At 46.1% G+C, this 20,104-nt stretch overlaps 1 protein-coding gene across 1 annotated transcript in view; it reads right to left on the bottom strand.

Annotated features, from left to right (window-relative positions):
• CC2D2B (coiled-coil and C2 domain containing 2B) overlaps positions 1–20,104 on the bottom strand; it is a 1,427,481-nt gene that overhangs the window by 1,160,290 nt on the left and 247,087 nt on the right. The window contains 2 exon segments of the mRNA XM_085622020.1: positions 13,095–13,223; positions 13,279–13,355. Of these exon segments, the coding sequence (XP_085478146.1) occupies positions 13,095–13,223; positions 13,279–13,355 (206 nt within the window).

Raw genomic sequence — 20,104 nt, 5'->3', positions numbered from 1 at the left:
GACATGAACAGATGTTAACCCTGATCAGGTAAGTGGTAACTGAATAAGGGAGAGAGGAGCCCCTCGAACCAGAGAACAAGTTGTGCTCAAACTGGCAGTTCTTGTGTGATCTGATAAATAGTTGTATGTTATGGTAATCATAGGATGAATTTGTGCTGAGGCTGCCGTCTGGGTAGGAAGTCCTGGGTCCGTCTGGGACCGCGAGGCTGAGGCTGCCGTCTGGGTAGGAAGTCCTGGGTCTGTCTGGGACCGCGAGGCTGAGGCTGCCGTCTGGGTAGGAAGTCCTGGGTCCGTCTGGGACCGCGAGGCTGAGGCTGCCGTCTGGGTAGGAAGTCCTGGGTCCGTCTGGGACCGCGAGGCTGAGGCTGCCGTCTGGGTAGGAAGTCCTGGGTCCGTCTGGGACCGCGAGGCTGAGGCTGCCGTCTGGGTAGGAAGTCCTGGGTCCGTCTGGGATCGCGAGGCTGAGGCTGCCGTCTGGGTAGGAAGTCCTGGGTCCGTCTGGGACCGCGAGGCTGAGGCTGCCGTCTGGGTAGGAAGTCCTGGGTCCGTCTGGGATCGCGAGGCTGAGGCTGCCGTCTGGGTAGGAAGTCCTGGGTCCGTCTGGGATCGCGAGGCTGAGGCTGCCGTCTGGGTAGGAAGTCCTGGGTCCGTCTGGGACCGCGAGGCTGAGGCTGCCGTCTGGGTAGGAAGTCCTGGGTCCGTCTGGGATCGCGAGGCTGAGGCTGCCGTCTGGGTAGGAAGTCCTGGGTCCGTCTGGGATCGCGAGGCCGCCACTTGTATTATAAGAGGTCTAGATATATATATATATATATATTACCTACTGGCGGTCGCCAGTAGGTAGTTATAGTTAGGACCACGTTTCCATAGGAAAACCTCAACATTCTATTTTGAATAACTTTGGCGCCGGTCGACGAATCCTCGCGAATTTCTCAAAATAGGTGGGGCGCTACGCTCCGCTCCTACCCTGAAAGTCTCGGGGGGATCCGTCAAGCGGGGGCTGAGATAAAAGGGGGGTCCCAAAACGCGTTTTTCCCATGCATTTTTCCATAGGACCTTTAGAACGAGCTACAGCCCGAACGGCTGAACAGAATTACTCAAAATTTGGCAGAGAGGTAGTCCCTAGGTCAAGGAAGTGCCTTTTGTAGGTTTGGTGTAAATCTGTTCAGTAGATTCTGAGAAAATAGCCTTTAAATCAATATATATATCTGAGCCCGCTTACGGTACGCTTACCGTACGCTTACGGTAAGCGTACGGTGGCGTGCGCGAGCGCGATTCTGATTGGCTCTTAGATCTTAGTAAACATTCGAATCGGTCGAAACCAGGAAGCGGCGGCCGCCATTTTGTGTATTTCACTCTGAAAAAAAAGAGTGAAAACAAGGAAAGGGGGCAATGAGGAGAGTTACAGACCCCCTAACATTTGTAAGGGGGTCAAAGAAGGACAGAAAAGTACAAAAAAAACATTTATTGATTTTAAAAAAAATCACGGGGTACGCGTACGGTAAGCTTACGGTAAGCGTACGGTAAAAAAAATAAAAAAAAATAAATGAAAAGCAGATTTAAGAGTTTAGATATTAGGGAGCTCTAAAAAGAGCTGTTGTGTTTATGAAGTCATTTTTTTAGTGGTACCTACAAGGTTTCACACACGTTATAGTTAGGAATTAGCATTTAAAAAACCTTGCAAATTCACTGAAAAAACCATAGGTTTCACACATGTTATAGTTAGCTGGACATTTTACTGATAAAAAACCAATGAAATTCCCCCGTTATAGTTACTGTAGGCAACTATAACTCACGCGACCGTAATCCTCTGCTGATGACATATGTGTCTTTATGAAAAAAAAATATTTGTAATATATGTATAGCTAAAATTTAATGGAAGAAGACATCGGCAAATAAGTGTCTAAATACAGTATTAGCATCAGCAGAGGATTGCGGTCGCGTGAGTTATAGTTGCCTACAGTAACTATAACGGGGGAATTTCATTGGTTTTTTATCAGTAAAATGTCCAGCTAACTATAACATGTGTGAAACCTATGGTTTTTTCAGTGAATATATATATATATAGTAGGAATTCCCTGTTCTTAGGTGGTATATATCTGTGGTTACTTGTTGTGAATAGGCCCTAGGGAGAGGGTAACGTTCTGGCTGGGTTAGAGAGGCTCTGATGAGCGGGTTCTATCTGATCCGAAAACCCGAGCAGAACATTTGGCGTCACGAACCGTTTTCGAAACCTGTGTGCGTCGTGTTGTATTGTGTTTGCTTTCGGCGTGTGCGTGGTTTTGTTTGTATATTCTTTGTGGTATACTTGTGTGTCTAGCTTTTCTTCTTCTTTCTTTTCTTTTTCTTTCTTTTCTTCTTTCTTTTCCACGATGTTTTCTAGAAAATCTAAATCTACTTTTAAGTTGCCCGTTGATATTCCCGGCTGGGATTCAACGCCTTATGAAGCCTTAGCCCGTGAGTGGGCTGATTCTACTGGTTTGAGTGAGAATTGGAATTCTTTTTTGGAGCTGGCGGAGCCGGCTAATGTGATTACTTGCTTACAGAAGGCGCCGGTATCTAAGGGTGATGAGCTTCCCATTTTAGGGCGCAGAGGTTGGATTGTTCTGTCTGCGTACAGGCTTCTCCATGAGAGGTTGTTGAAGTTGCAGAACTTGCATAAGGATTTGGAAGCGAACTTTGTTGAGGTTCAGAATGCTCATACTTTGTTACGGTGTCAAAATAAGTTGCTTGCTGACAAACTTGAGACGTACCAAACTATTGCCGAGAGAGCGGCTGTGCGAATTGCTCGTTATAAATACAAGAATCGGCGTGGTCGGGTTTCGACGCGGAAGGTGCGTCTGGTCGTGGCGAAAGCCGGACTGGATTGGAATCCTGATGAATGGGATGGTAATATCTGGAACTCGAGTGATTCTCCTTCCTCGGGTGAGGAGTCTGCCAAGCGCGAGTCCTCTCGCTACGGCCGTGCTTGTAAATCTGCTTCTTGCGCCTCTGATGGTGCACCCCGTGATTGCGCTCGTCCTTCGAGCGGGGTCGATGCTTCTTCCACTGACTGTTCCTCTACGTGTACTGGTCGAGCTCCTTGTGATGCTCATCCCGCGGTCTCGGCGCACCCAGTTTTTCGTCGGAAGTTGCAGCAGTCTCCCGCTGCTCCGCAGGGTGTTTCTTTAGACTCTTTAGAGGACTTTACTCAACAAGAAATTAGTGATATTTTGCAGCAATTTCGGCAGCGAGCTGGTGAGACCTTGCTCACATGGATGGTGCGCCTTTATGAACTGGGCGCTGCTGGCATTATGTTAGATAATGGCGATTGTTTGAAGTTTTGTTCCTTGAGTTCGGATTCTACTGTACAGGATCATTTCTGTAACTATAATGGTGGTGGTCAAATTTCTTTACTTCAATTGGCGACTGAGGGTTGTAATCAAAAGTATCCTACTGAGTCTGATTGGCCTGTGAATGACAAACCGTGGTATACTTTGCGCGACGCTGCACAACGTCTCAAAGAGGAGGTGATGAAAACGGCAATTTTTCTGGGTACTGCTGACAGGTTGCTTGATGGTTTGTTGACATCTTCTGTGCGGAATCGTATCATTCGTTCTTCCCCTGTTGCCTATAAGCAGGTCATGATGACTTTATTGATTAATCAGACTGGTAACGTGTTATCTACGGTACTGGAATCGGTACGCCAACTCGGTGAGTTGGGTGAGTGGTTTAAACCTGAACGTCAGTCCCGGCCTGACACTCGTACTCCTGGTGACAATAAACTTACTAGACGTGATATCTTTTCTGGTCTTCTGGCCGATGGTGTGCGGAGGGAGGACATTGACGGTGAGACTACTGCTCGTTTGTGGGAGTTGTTTCGCAAACGTGGCTTGGATCGGAAGGAGGGTGCCCGGCGTGTTCGGACGACTGAGTGTGATCGTGGTGGTTCTGACGGTAGCGGTGATGACGACCGCCGTGGGCGCTCTGTTCGTCGTGATGATCGACGTTATGTACGTGATATGTCCCCCCGTCGTGAGAGAGACGGAGAGAGAGAGGAGGTAAGAGAAAGGGGGAGAAATGATTATGTTTACAGCAGACATAGAGATGATAGGGATCAATCCCCTGAGTTGAGGAGGAGAGAGGATCGTCATAGTTTGGCCGATCGAAACCCGCAGTACAATGCAGAAGACACGAATCCATTTCGTACTGGGAATGGATATGAACAGGAGGTACCGATACCTAAGAAACGTGAGAGTCTTTATCCTGATTTATCCTGGTACACAGAATGCAGTAAGCATGACTAGGAAATAGGTCAAGCTCCAGTACACAGATGGGCTCACAGAGATAATAGACCCTATGTAGATATTGAAATTTATTGGAGACATCGTAATATCCAAAGGGCCCGAGCATTGGTAGATACAGGAGCGGAGGCCCCTCTTATTCATGGAAAATCAAAGAAGTTTACAGGTCAGCCTTTTACAATTACCGGATTAGGTGGAAAGGAAACTCCTGCAGTTCAAACTTTACTTGAAATGAGAATAGGTAGAATCCCTAGAAAAGAATACTCTGTACTAGTGGTGCCACTCTTAGAATTCATAATTGGAATTGATATTTTGAAAGGAATGACTTTGCATTTAGATGATGGATGTTACCAATTTGGAACTACGCATTATATATCGTCTAGGCCTATACGGGTTGGTCGTTTAAGAATGCCCCCCATAAAAGTTCCTCAGGCGACAAAAGTGGTTTGTCAGAAGCAGTATCGTATTCCAGGTGGTCATGAGGAGATTAGTACCACTATTCAGGAGTTGGTGGATGCAGGTGTTATAACCCCAGTTACTTCTGCTTGGAATAATCCTGTTTGGCCTGTACGTAAGAGTGATAATTCTTGGCGCATGACTGTTGATTATCGAGAATTGAACAAACACACACCCTCTTTGACTGTTGCAGTACCGGATGTCATTACTTTAATTGAAAGAATACAAAAACATCCAGGTACATGGTATGCGTCCATTGATATTGCTAATGCTTTCTTTTCGATTCCGATTGCCCCTGAGTGTCAGGAACAGTTCAGTTTTACGTGGAATGGGCGTCAGATGACGTTTAGAAGTCTTCCTCAGAGCTATGTGCATAGTCCTACGATATGTCACCGGCTGGTGGCAGAGCATTTGACTGAGGTACCGCTTCATCCACAAATTCAGATGTGTCATTATATTGATGATGTTTTGATCCAAGGCGAAACACAAGAGGAAGTTCAGACCCAATTGGACAGAGTCATTGAGTGCCTGCGTGAGAAAGGTTGGGAAATCAACCCGGATAAATTACAAGGCCCGTCCCAGGCTGTAAAATTTTTGGGTATTAATTGGCATGAAGGACACCGTGAAGTGATCCCTCAGGTTAAACAGAAAATTCTTGATTTTGCAGTTCCGAGGAATAGGAAAGAAGCCCGAAGCTTCATTGGTTTGTTTGGTTTTTGGCGTCAGCATATTCCTCATTTGAGTCAAATATTAGCCCCCTTGTACCGTGTCACTCGTAAAAAGAATGCATTTGAATGGGATAAACCACAGCAAGATGCGTTCAACCTAGCAAAAGAGGCAATTCAGCATGCTTTGGATTTATGGCCCGTACGTGATGGTGATGTGGATTTAAATGTGTCTGTACAGGGCCTTTATGCGAATTGGAGTTTGTGGCAGAAGCAAGGCAGGAGTAGAGTACCGTTAGGTTTCTGGACCAAAAAGTTACCTGATGCTGGTGAGCGTTATACACCTTTTGAAAAACAGTTACTTGCATGTTATTGGGCTCTGGTGGATACCGAGCAATTGACTTTGGGACATGATATAGTTTTGCGACCTGAAATTCCTATCATGCAGTGGGTTATGAGTTCGCCGAAAACTCACCGAATTGGACATGCTCAAGAGGCAAGTGTGATTAAATGGAAATGGTATATACAAGACAGGGCGCGTGTGGGACAAAAAGGAGTTGCATCTTTACATGAGCAGGTGGCGCGAGCGCCATCGACTGAGACTGAGAGTGAATGTTCCGTACCTTTAGTACAGGAGTCTCCTGTCAAGTGGGGTAGACCTTTTGATGATTTGTCCGCAGAGGACAGAAACCATGTCTGGTTTACGGATGGTTCAGCAAGGTTCATAGGGACGAAACGGCACTGGAAGGCGGTGTCCTATAATCCGATTACACAAAAACTGCTGAGCACAACTGGTGAAGGGAAGAGCAGTCAATTTGCTGAACTTTATGCTGTTTATCAAGTTTTGAAACAAGAGTTACCTGGCACATGTCATATTTTCACCGATTCTTGGTCTACTGCCAATGGACTGGCAGTTTGGTTACCAACTTGGCATTCCCATAATTGGAAATTGCATTCAAAAGAATTGTGGGGAAAAGAATTATGGCAGGAGATTTGGGAGATGCTCCCACAGAGTACTGTTACAATCTTCCATGTGGATGCTCACACCCCGATAGATTCTCTTGACAAATTTTTTCATAACATTGCAGATGAGAAATCTAAAATTGCTGAGGCAGTGGTGGACAGGCAAGATTCTGATATTGCGGGATTGGCGAAATGGGCCCACCAGAAGGCAGGACATTTTGGAGAGAACGCCACTAGCAGGTGGGCTGCTGATCGAGGAATTTATATTCCCCTAGATTTAATCAAAAATGTTATTTTACATTGTCCCGTTTGCCAGCATATCAGACAGCGCAAAGTGCCCCGAATTGTTAAAGGTCATTTACATCGCGGGAAACTGCCCGCTCAAATTTGGCAAATTGATTACATCGGTCCACTTCCCATGAGTAGGAATTGTCAATATGTTTGCACTATTGTTGATACATACAGTGGCCTGTTGGTAGCCCTTCCCTGTAAGCAAGCTACCCAATTGAATACCATTAAAACATTGGAATTGATTATGATGTATTATGGTGTGCCATTCCAAATTCAATCTGATAATGCATCCCATTTTCGTGGAAGATTGGTACAGGAATTCTGTGTGGAAAACAATATTGACTGGGTATTTCATATCCCATATTATCCACAGGCCTCGGGTCTTGTGGAGAGATTGAATGGTCTGCTGAAGGAGCAACTGCGCAAATTGACAGATGACAAGTATAAGAATTGGCGAGACTTTTTGCCCCAAGCGCTATTAATTTTGAATAACCGTCCTTTTCTAAATGCTGAATCTCCACTTATGCGTTTGTTTCCTCCGAATGTTAATGCTCAGCCAAATGAAATCAGAGAGACTGTGATGTACTGGGAAATTACTCCCGGAGCTTTGGCTCCATGTAGAGCGACCCCAGAGTCGGCAGGTTTAGACTTGCATGCCATGGATGACACCGTTATAAAAGGTAAAGATCGGGTCATCATCGCGACCGGTGTTGGTGTTCATATACCACCCGGGAGTTTCGGATTAATCGCCCCTAGATCGGGGCTGGCTGTAAAAGGCATTCAGGTGCTTGGAGGAATCATTGACAGTGATTATCAGGGAGAGATTAAGGTGCTCCTACTGAATAGCAGTGAGGTTGACTTACTGATACATCAAACTGACCGAGTGGCTCAATTACTCATAATGCCTGTTTTCAGTGGAGAGATCACAAAAGGTACTGCCCCAACTTTGCTAACTGTACGAGGCCAGAAAGGTTTTGGCTCCACAGATAATCCTGGGGCCAGAGTTTGGGTGCAGTCGCCTAAGAATCCCCCTGAACAAGCAGAAGTCATTGCCACCGGTCATGACAATACCATTTTAGTTATGAGACCAGGGAAAGATAGCTGGGAAGCGGTCCCGGCTGACAAATGTTACTTACGAGAATGAATAATGCCTGTATTTGATTCTCTTTCAGATCATTCTTTGGACTGTTGCTGCAGGATGTGTCGGCGTCGGACTATTTTCGGGTTGGTTCGACGAGAGAGGAGGGATCCCGTCAACCCGGGATGAGTTACGCACCCGAGTATCGCGTTCCTTCGCTGCGTGGGATTCGTCATCGAACTTTTGGACCTTACTGGCAAAAAGGGTGACTGATGCCCCTCACTTCTGTTTGACACCGATGAGATCTGTACACGACATCTTGGCAACCTGTCTGGTTGCTGTCCCTGCTTCGCTAGAAACTTTGACTCATATTTTCAACATTTCAAAGGCTCGCCCCAATGTTCTTCTGGGCGATTTTGCCACCCATGCGTATTGCCCCTTATGTACTGAACTACCAGACCAGATACCCCCCATCCAGTCCCAAATAGTTACCTATAATATCACACAAGGAGATTTGTGTTTTTTCCTTACGTGTAATCCTAGTGCAATTTCTGAATGTCTGCGTCTAAAATTGAAAGGTGCTACTTCCTTTACCCTTCATGAGCGAACTTTGTGCTTTCAAAGGACACCGAAAACATGTGCTTCTGTCCAGAACAATATGACTTGCAAGAGTTTGGTAGTTACCCCCAGTCATTATCGCACGATGTTACTACCTGCCGGATGGCTTTTCTCATGTGGTAATACTTCCTGGCCATATGTCCCCGCAAATATTTCTGGAGGCCCTTGTGCCATTACGAGACTCAGTTTACTGATGTTCTCGTCACATCCGAATGCCAATTCTCGTGTGATTCGAGATGCAGTGATGTTACAGGAGGATTGTGACTCGTCCTTGCATTTATATTCCAAGTCTGAATACCTTAGCCTGGCTATTTCAATTATTGGTGTTCCTGCTTTGGCGGTTTATAATGCCAAATCTATTGGGAAAATGGCCTGCTGGATGGTAAAATCCATTAATCATACTTCTACAGTCCTGTCTGACATGTTATTAGACGCCCAGGGTGAACGCAGAGCCATCTTGCAAAATCGAGCGGCCATTGATTATCTTTTGCTTAAACATGGACACGATTGTTCTGATTTTGAGGGTCTTTGTTGTTTTAACTTGTCTGATCATACACAATCCATTCGCGCTCATATTGACAAGTTACATGACTTGACGGAAGAAGTTAGAAAACACATTGACCAGGGCTGGTTTGACTGGCTCTTTAATTGGTTACCTGATTTATATCTGTTACGTCGAATATTAGGAGGTATTCTGATTACTATCGCTGTTTTGATTTCTATCTGTTGCTTTATTCAGTGTATTCCTTCACTACTTCAATTCTGCACACTTGGTACTAGACATAGATCAGTTAGTTTTGTTTCATATTATTCTTCCACCGATGTTAGTTCTGTTTAATGAATGTATAATAGACTGAAGTCAAGGGTGAAATGTACTGCTCGATTTTCCCGGCCTTTTTGTGTTAAAGGGTGACTAGTGTGACTTCAGTCTCTTACCATCCAAGTCTAAGGGTTAGAGTAGTGAATGGAGCCTATTTACTAGGCACTTCGACATGATCCTGTGCTCTTCCCCATAGATCAGGGCTTGCACACATAGCCTAGGGGATAGATTCGTTAGTATTAGGGATAACCTGTCCTGTAGTGAGGGTATTTCATGGAGCCGTGCTGAATGCAGGCCTGGTAGGCCTCAAACGGGAGAGACTCCATCTTTCTTTCTGCTCCGGCAGCTTGGGATTTTTCTAGGTCAAGAGTTATGTTTTAGTTATGAGGTGTTATTCGCTTGGAGAGAACCGGTTCAGGCCGGCCCTTATCGAAGGATTGTATTTTTCTTCATGCCGAAGACACTACATCAGGCCGGCCAGCTGGGAACGTGTCCTTGGTACGGGGAGGTACAAGAATTTGGTGGGCGGCAGGTTACGGGCCGGAATTTTCCATGAGGAAATGCACCTCTATATTAGTGAAAGTCTGAGGCAGTTACATGTTCAGTCCGTAGGCGGCATCTAGCCGTTAGCAGTAGAGCTATTACTTATTCCAGGGAAGACAGACGCCATCTTGAAGGCGGAGAAGAACCGAGAGACAGATGCTTTCCTAACAGAATAGCCAGAGAGGAGAGAGTAGCCGATAAGGAAGAGGTCCCAGTGACTCGGAGAAGGGGGATTCCAGGCGAGCCGAGGCACAGACGAGAAGGGAGCCTAGATGACCACTGAGTGCAGGCTACATACTACTAAGGTGATGTCGACCCTTTCTTATTAGAGTGTACAACTCAATCTTACACTTTTCCTTGCAAGTTATGTGTTATATCGTAATGTTACGTGATTGTATGTGTAATGAGTAATAAAGTATCCAGTTTGTAGTGAATCAACATGTGCTGCGTGTTCTTGTATAAGAGGGTAGCCTATTCTTCTAGTCAGCTGTGACTCGACATGAACAGATGTTAACCCTGATTAGGTAAGTGGTAACTGAATAAGGGAGAGAGGAGCCCCTCGAACCAGAGAACAAGTTGTGCTCAAACTGGCAGTTCTTGTGTGATCTGATAAATAGTTGTATGTTATGGTAATCATAGGATGAATTTGTGCTGAGGCTGCCGTCTGGGTAGGAAGTCCTGGGTCCGTCTGGGACCGCGAGGCTGAGGCTGCCGTCTGGGTAGGAAGTCCTGGGTCCGTCTGGGACCGCGAGGCTGAGGCTGCCGTCTGGGTAGGAAGTCCTGGGTCCGTCTGGGACCGCGAGGCTGAGGCTGCCGTCTGGGTAGGAAGTCCTGGGTCCGTCTGGGACCGCGAGGCTGAGGCTGCCGTCTGGGTAGGAAGTCCTGGGTCCGTATGGGACCGCGAGGCTGAGGCTGCCGTCTGGGTAGGAAGTCCTGGGTCCGTCTGGGATCGCGAGGCTGAGGCTGCCGTCTGGGTAGGAAGTCCTGGGTCCGTCTGGGACCGCGAGGCTGAGGCTGCCGTCTGGGTAGGAAGTCCTGGGTCCGTCTGGGATCGCGAGGCTGAGGCTGCCGTCTGGGTAGGAAGTCCTGGGTCCGTCTGGGATCGCGAGGCTGAGGCTGCCGTCTGGGTAGGAAGTCCTGGGTCCGTCTGGGATCGCGAGGCCGCCACTTGTATTATAAGAGGTCTAGATATATATATATATATATATTTAGTAGGAATTCCCTGTCCTTAGGTGGTATATATCTGTGGTTACTTGTTGTGAATAGGCCCTAGGGAGAGGGTAACGTTCTGGCTGGGTTAGAGAGGCTCTGATGAGCGGGTTCTATCTGATACGAAAACCCGAGCAGAACAGCCCTGGAGGTTGGTTACTAAATCCAGAGGCATCTGGATGGAACAATCCTGGTGATCCTGTGGCATGTATGCAGGATACTGTTGGTAATCCTCTTCATAATATTGGTCATCATCATAATCCTAGTCCTGACATTTCACTTGTAATTCGGCGGCGAGTGCAAGGTAAGTGGTTTATTATTTAGTTTTTCTTTAATTTTACTTCTCCCGTCGTATGTCAACTTACCTGACCACCACCCCGCCCTGCCCCCGTCCCAATGCCCCACCACTCTTACCTGTACAGATTCCTCATGTCAGGCAAAGCTATCCAATATATCTACAGATTCCTTATGTCAGGCAAAGCTATCCAATATATCTACAGATTCTCATGTCAGGCAAAGCTTTCCAATCTAAATACTCTTATTTAGCCCAAAGAGTTTTGGACTCCAGAGATAAGAGCTCTAGGATAGGAATAGGCATCTATCATAAACATCGGCATTTGTATCCTTTACAAGCTACTCCATCACTAGCTGCAACCGGTTCAGGCGCCTCCCAAACACCCTACACCTAGCATCCTTCACTAACAAGATATAAACCTCCCAATTGTGCTTCCGCCAGTAGCGGCCGGCATGACTCGCGGGTGGCGGGGCCGGCGCAGGGGGGTGCCATGGGGGCAAGCTAGCTTAAGAGAAAAAAATAATAATAATAATTACAAACTTACCTTACCGCCATTCACGCCGCTGCATCTCTGCTCCTTCCTCCTGCTCTTTCCTCGTGGCGTGGGGCAGTAAGCCAGGAACAACAGCAAGGCTCACCTGAACAATCACAACTCTGCAATGCAGGGTTGTGATTGGTTTTGAGCAACCTGGTGGGACGCTCCACCAGGGAATGGGAGCCTGGGCTTGTTCTCCATGCAAGCTGTCATGCAGCCTGCATGGAGAAGGGGTAAAGTACGCATTACTGTTTTGGGTGGCCCGAGAGGCCGACCAAACAGTCATTGCACACTTAGGAGTTTGCAAACCACTCCTGCCCTGCTCCACGTGAGCAGAGCAGCATCGCCCACCCGCCCGTGAAGGAAGGAAACGTAAAAAGATAATAACTAAAAGTTTTTATCACTTTATATTTCCTTTCCTTACACTGCCCAAAGCAATGGGGCGACGCTCCTCCTCCATAGCAGAGGAACCGCCCCTGGCCTCCATCATAATCTACTGCAATGATCAAAAGGCATCAGAGCGGCCAGGGTCACAATGAACATTGATTAGGGAAGAGACAAAAGGTGCCCTCACCTAACGGGCGTTCCTTACACCTTAACAACAGACACTGCAGCCCTACCTTTTACTTTAATCATCTATTAAATGACAGAACTACAGGGAGACTCTCAGCAGACGGCCTAACTGCATTTCTAACGGAACCTTGGGTCTCCTGCTCCACTTCACTGACTAGGCACAGCTTCAGGCATGTCGTCAACACACTTCCACTGTCTAGGTAAACAACCTCACCTCCATTTATCTTGTGCACAGGAATAGGCAAGGGCCTACCCATAGGCCTTTGTTAGTCTGGCGCACTCATACACACAAAGCATGTAGCACACTGGCCAAGAACATACACATGCAAAACGTGCTGTTGGAATATTTGTGCTAGGATCTACCTAAAGAATTTTGATGAGGTAGGTCTGATTGCAACCCACTACGATCCTATATTATATGAGCCAACCTTTAAATAGGTCGGCTAGCAAAATACCAATGCATTTGTTAGAAGTCAATATTTAAATTGCGACCACTTCTACCAAACTCATTTAAGTACACTCCAATTAAGAAATCGCAAATTGACAATCGCTATTAGTCACAATTTACGACTTCTTTTTGGACCCTTTGTACTTGCGTCACCAGGATACCAGGAACTCGTAGTTGGGCACTCAGGGCAGATTAACACAACTGTGCACCTTCCTTATCTGTTTTCCTAATAAAGGAAAACATGAGGTCCACACACAACAAATACAATTGTAGAAACTAGCTTTGTAATAACACAGCTTGCCAAAGATTAATAGACGTACCTCTGCTTCAGTTTCTAAAGTCGGTTCTTCACTTTTTAAAGGTCGGAAAAGATTGTGAGGTACAACGGATGGGTCTCCAGTTTGATATGAAGCTTCAGCCTTTGACTTTAAAGAAAAAAATGGTTAGTACTTACCATTCACAAAAAGTTAATGTATCCATTAAGGAAAAATACTGAAGTCATACCTTAACATCTTTCAGTTTTCCTCTCACTTTCTCTCTCACTGCCTTAGTTTTGTTTTGGCTTTCAAATGCAGGTCCGTCTAAAAATATCACAACAAAAAGATATACATGCATGAGGCTTGGAGAGGCAATTAAGAAATATTACCACTACTCTTATCTCCAGTGTAAATATTTACATTTTTCAGCGGTCATAGAAGTGATTTCCTAAGCCAACACAGTCCGGAATTCAATTTAGCCATAAGCCAAAACAGTCTCTCTTTACCTAACCCAACACATTCTCTACAGCTGTATTTCCTGTTAATATGGACTTCACGATGGAGGCAATTGTGTTTCCCTGATGTCATCTGAATTGAGTGGGAAACATAATACCCGCATAATCTTTCCCAGTAGCAGGGAAAGGAGACAAGGAGTGTCTCTGCTTCCAGCACTGTACAGCAGTGGGACAGTTCCCGCTTCAGCACAGAGCCCCTTTCTTCCTTCAGTTTATTTTCTTTTTAAACCGCCCCAAATTCGTGATTCTAAAACGGGCAGAGTTTACCTGCAAAGTTACAAAGTTGCGATGTCCTGGACGTCACAACTTCAATCACCTCCAAATATCAATAAGTACTACTCACAACATTTTACTCAAAGGGAGAGTCTCTAGGAAAGGAAACAGGGACTCATTCACAATGGCTACCGGAGAATTTTTCACATTCTCAAAAAAAGCCATATGAAGTTAATTCTTGTTATATAGAGAATAAATAACAGATAAATGTAATGTGAGCCTATGCTGTCATTGAGGGGTTCTGGTGACATCTTCAAACCATGAGGTCGAAGGCCAACTAGGTTATAAATGTAATGGAACACCGAGATGGCAATACAGGGCCATATTACACGTTGCTCGTTATGTATTTCCCTCGGGTTCGTAACTGATTTTAGCATTCTTTATGAAAATTAAGAGCACTGTTCTTAACCTTTTGACTTCTGTGAACACCCACTGAATCATTATTGGTATCCAGTGACCCCCACTGAAACATTATTGGCATTCGGGGACCATCATTGTGTCTTTAGCTGGAGACCCAATTTTGACGGTTTGAATCGCAAATCAAAACACTAAAGTACAGAAACAAGCATTCATCACAAAAGATATAAATGCTCAAATATTGTATTTAAGTCACAAATCTATAAAATTCAACATTCTAACGGAAAGGTTGGAGCTTTAAAAAAAATAAACGTTATTTATTATTTTCACATTGAGCACATATTACAATTTGACATATAGATATCGGCCTGGCTGCAATTACAGTAATACATTTCATCCAAAACAATCAACAAGAGCTGCATTGACATTTGGGGGGTTAAAGCTTCTAATACAACCTCACATGTATCACACCTAGGAATTTCACCGATGCCCGATGGAGCTACCCAAATAGCTATAGAGGAGAAGGGCTGTGGATTTCCCCCTCGGCCATCACCTACCCAGCCGGACATTGGGCAGACTTTCCTTCGTCTCTCTGCAGTGTCTCCTTCTGATGATTCAGCCGGCTTGTTTGACTTTCACTTTGTCTTTTTGGTTCCCCTGAATTACTTTCCCCCTTGCCTGTATTTCCTTACCCGATCTTCATTCCTTCCCCCTTTTTTTTTCTTTTCCCCTCTTCCTCCTATACCCCTTTGGATATGTGTATTTGTTTAATCTATGGTCTAGTAACTCATGCTCCTGTAACTGATGGAATTTTGTCACTATATAATCCTCATGTAAAGCACTCTGATACCTCCGGGTCTAGCCAACACTATATAAAACTCTGTAAATAAATAAATCTATACTAAACAGCCGGGGAGCCAGAGCAGTTGCTATGTTATATCTCTGCCCCATCCGATCCCTTCCCAGGAGCCCGATTGCACAGCAGGGGGATGTTATACATGAGCTGGGGTAATGATTGCTCAAGCTATTGTACCCAGAATGCATACACAGCAAGGGTATCTTCATAATCAGGATTGGCTACCAACTCTATACAGCGTCCCTCTCTGTCTCTGCTTCCAGGATCCCAGTCAAGTAAGTCTGGTAAAGACCCCAAAAATCATTGGGGCGGCTCAGAGGGGGAAGGAGCTCACTGTAAGTATCAGATTGCGTGTTGCAGTAGACCAAGCTTTGCAAAATGTACTCAAGGCCACCCATCTCCCATACTATATTCTGTTTGGTGCACTTTTAATGCTCCCATGAATCAAGCTGAGAATGGCAACTTAATTTGTAGCCTTCATCTTCAAATTCCTTCACATTTACCGAGCATTTTAAAATTTCAATTTTACATTTTGTTTATTTATTTATATACACTTAATGAACCTGTTAATGATATTTAATTTTCTTAGCAGTTGTGGAAAACTCAGGAGTTGTCGCAAAATCTCATTGTTCCCCGAACCAGAGGTTAAGAATCGCTGATTTAGAGCATTTGAGTATCATCTGTTTAGTATTAAATGTTTGTCTGAAATTGTAGATACATCTGTCATTGGTTGAGAAATGTAGGTTTTTATTGGGGATAATGTAATAATATTTAAACTGTGTGTTATGGAGCGTGTTTTATTATAAATCAAATTTTAAATGGAAAGTGCATTGAAAGGAAATTAAAAACATGCTTTGTAAAATGTGCTTTTCTTTTGTAGTACTTTGATACTAAAAACATATAAAGAAAGAAAACAAAGTGCAATGTGGGACTATGTAACCTGTTGCTGACTAGGTTCTGTATATACAATGTTTTTTTTCACACACTGGGGAGGATTCATTGAGAGAAGCTTGCATCCAGGGTGGGGCTGCAAGAGTGAGCTTGTCGGCTGTAATGATTGATAGTCCAAGAGCAGAACTGTCATTGTGAAAGCCTTTTTGTTTTTACTAGCACTAATGGAAAGGCATATTGCTGTGTTTAACCTTTTTATTTGTTTAAGGAAGATAAATATCCTACAAATTAATTTAGCACTAAGAAATGCTGGAAATAAGTCACTGTTAAACCTCTTTCCTGTGAAATACAAGCTTTGAAACCACTGGCAAACATTAAATAACAAGTCTTACCCAAGTGTGTGTGTGTGTGAGTGAGTGAGTGTGTGAGTGAGTGTGTGTGAGTGAGTGAGTGAGTGAGTTTGTGAGAGAGTGTGTGTGTGCGGGCATGTGTGTATATAAAATTGGCAATGTTCAGGGGCGTAAGCCAGGTAGTGTCTAGAAATGTTTCCATTTCGATTCACTATGAGTTAAAATGTATGATGAGCTACCTTAAATAGTCATGTTGATACTTTAAATGTTACAATACTGCATAGTATGTCGTTCATGTTCATTGATATGAGACATAAAAACCCAACACCAAAATTGAGTTTTTCAGATTGAGAAAGATTGGTAACAGCCGAAACGCGTCTCTATTTATTTTTACCAGAATGAGGAAGGCCCAAAGTAATAAATGCTGTGATCCTGCCGTGGGAGGAGGTTGGTTTGATATATATCTAAATCTATACATATAGATAGATAGATAGATAGATAGATAGATAGATAGATAGATAGATAGATAGATAGATAGATAGATAGATTCACTGAAGAAAACAAAGCTTAAAGGATCATTATAGCTAGGTGAGAATTTCATTGACAACATAATGTTTAACATGTGCAACACCACTGAAATCTGTTTAAAAAATAAAAAACATTACGTTGTCACTAGAATTATCACCTAACTATAACGTCCCTTTAACCTCTTTTCAGGCCCTACATCCAACCCCAATAGGCAATTATCTCAGCTGCGCATGGTCTTCGGCTCTGCGCAATGGGGGTTGACGGCAGGGCATGGCCTGCATCCAACCCCTAGTGAACAGCTACCCACAGCTGTGGTTTGGCTGCAGGTCCGAATACCCTCCAACCCCGCACCCAACCTCCCCCACCTCTCCACCCCACCCGCGCAGGCAGCCACCCCCATCAGGCAGCAAAACCGACCCAACCAACACACCAACCCTCTATACATAAAGCAGATCTATCATCTTTCTTCAAAAAGCACCAATAATTTTAATCAAATATATATTTAAGTAATGCACACAAATCAATGTTTATTAATATTAATTACTTAAAACATATTTAATCATTTTTTATAATAACACATGTCATTACATTTTGTGAGTGAAAGAAGTGGAAATAAATAGAGACATATTTTAAAAAAGAAATGTCTCTAAATATTTCTTTTACCATTGTTTAGCCCAGAAAATGCAATCATAAAAACAACCTAATTCCTTTTTTATGCATCTTTAGACAGTAAAACACAGCCACAGAACAAGCCTCTAGAGGATGCTGCATTCTTGACTGTAGAGCAAACGCTCCAGCCTGGGAAATGCTTTAAAAAAATATAGTAAGTTCTCCAAAGGTCATGGTTTCAATGAACCAGGAGACTTAGGTACACATGCATTAATATAGCCAATAGAGAATCCTTAATTGAGATTTTTAAGAAATCGCAATTAAAGATTCGCAATTGGCTATGCATGTAGGAACCGTATTTTAAATAGCGGTTCCTACAAATTCCTTAATTGCGATGATGCATCCCAAGTGCAAAAATACTGGTCGCAAACCGGTATTTGGTTTGATGCATGTGTACCTTAGTGTTTCTTTTTCTAATGTTACTGGAGTGGGGGTGCTGTAGAACTCTCTGCATCCCTAAAATATAATCATTAGTGGTGCCCCTTCTAGGGACTTCACCAAAAATAAGGACATTATGGGGCGCTCTTTGAAGGAGCAGTGAATAATACATGAGCAGCTGTGGCAGCTCATTTATTATTCACTTTTTGCATGTTTTTTTATTTTTCTGGATGTACTGATCCCACCCATGACACCCACTCCTTTTTTCTGTTATTAAGGGGCCGTGAGGTGGAGCCCAGGAACCTCATGGGCCCACTTGTACACTGCTTGCAGCCCCATTCATGGGGCTGCCCAGGATCCAGCATTTTTTTTAAATTTAAGGTATGCCCCTGTGCCCACCAGAGACATCTCACACCATTATACTTGATGAAGGCTGCGGAGGTAATCCCCAGGGCCCCCGCATCCCTGGCAGCTTCCTGCTTCTGCAGGAGCCAGCCAAATGTTTGGTTTTTAATTAAGTGGTGTGCCCTCTTTTATTTTAGTGTTTACGCTCCCGCCCGGTGGGAGAACATTACTCTTTTGCTTCCCATGCCTGCGGACAGGGAAACAGTGTGCATCCTGGAAGCTGGGGACGCCTTACCTGAGCCAGTGGTCTCCAGGGCATGAAATGTATCTTGACGGAGGGCCATGTGGCCCGTCCTCCTTATTTAATAGCCTGGGTGATGGGGTCCTTATAGCCTCTTAGAGGCTTGCAAAGGAGGGCCACTCACCCACCTCCCCTTAATTGTTTATGCCGCCCTGGAGAATGGGGTTCTCAGGGGCCTTTCTAGGCTCAGGAAGGGGGGATGCACCCTTTAATAGGATGTCAGCCCCAGGGGATGCTGTCTCTGGGGCGTCTGGAGGCTTGGGGAGGAGGGCCATGCACCTCTTACGCCTTATTTGTCAATGCACTGCACCTCCGGGCCCTAGGCTACCTTAAGGAGTAATTCTTTTTAAAAGCTCCTCGGCGGGGGGCGTGGCCAAGATGGCATGGTGAGCGGACAACTTCCCTGCGAGCTCCCGGACCCCTAAGCCCCTGAACCCGGTTCCTAAGCAGAATCTCCCCCTGTTCTGCGGGGAATTGCCGGAGAAGGCCGCGGAGTGCTGTCGGGGGTTGCACTGGAGCTTCGAGTCCCCGGGAAGCTCGTATGGCGCCCAGAGGCTCGCCCGAGAGGTGGAGGCGGAGCAGTGAGCCGGGCCTGACAGACGCAAACCCGGATCGTAGCCTACGCAAGTGCTGGGGCCCGGGGGTGCGGCCTACCACTACGCAGGGGTGCAGCCGAGAGACAGGCCGTGGTGAGCTGCGGGCAGACCCGAGGGGAGAGTAGCCTACGGGCGGAGATCAGAGGTATCATTCAGCCTGAAGACGTGCGCGGATCTGCCGCGCGGAGCCAAAAATGTCACTGAGGCATGTGGCGGCCTAGCCCACGAGCCGCGCCCGGAGAGCTGCGGAGACAAGAGGAGGCACCCGCGGTGGAGCGGCGCCGGACAACGACTGCAGCGAGCGAGCAGCGGAGGGAGCGGTAGCAGTCGGCACCACTAGCGGGTGAGGAGGCTCTTCCGACGGGGAGAGGGAGCGGCGAGTAGCCGACGGTACTGCGGCCCTGGGTGCACTTCCGGACCCTCAGGAGGGGGGCCACTAGAGACAGGAGACTGCAGGGACGAAAGCGGTGGGGCTTTGACTTACGGAGTGGGGGCGAGCTGCCCCGCGAGAAGAAGGAGCAGTGGAGGCAAGCCCACGGGGTGTCCAAGCACACGCGACCGGGTAGCAGACGCCTGCGGCCTGCCTGGGAGTGGAGGTACAGACGAGGGCACACTGCTGGATATCGAAGGATTCGGGAGTGAGGGGGCCCCCCTCCCGGAGGCTATCCTCTGGACAGACTGGTACCACCGGGGACGTGGCGGAGTGGACGGGGGCCCACGACTCTTAACAACAGGGGGCCTGGAGCGTGTGGAGGGAGCTAAGGCCTGCACCAACCCCAGTAGCTGAACCCGGACAAGGGCAGATGACGATATCAGGGCGCCGCCCGCGGGGGAGCAAGGCGCCGGCAGCGGATAGACCGGCGACGAGCGCGGGGCCCAAGCCGCAGCATCAGGGGAGCGGGTGAGGGGTGAGAACGTGGAAGCTGCCGAAGGGGCCCGTAAGCGACGGAGGTGGACAGGGGACCTTACGGGGTGTTGGTGGCGCTGACGGCCCGGACAGCCCTACGTCCCCAC

This window comes from Triturus cristatus, chromosome 1_2 (genome assembly GCF_964204655.1).
Source record: "Triturus cristatus chromosome 1_2, aTriCri1.1, whole genome shotgun sequence".
In the NCBI taxonomy this organism is placed as follows: Eukaryota; Metazoa; Chordata; class Amphibia; order Caudata; family Salamandridae; genus Triturus; species Triturus cristatus.
This window is presented reverse-complemented; position numbering and strand designations above follow the sequence as displayed.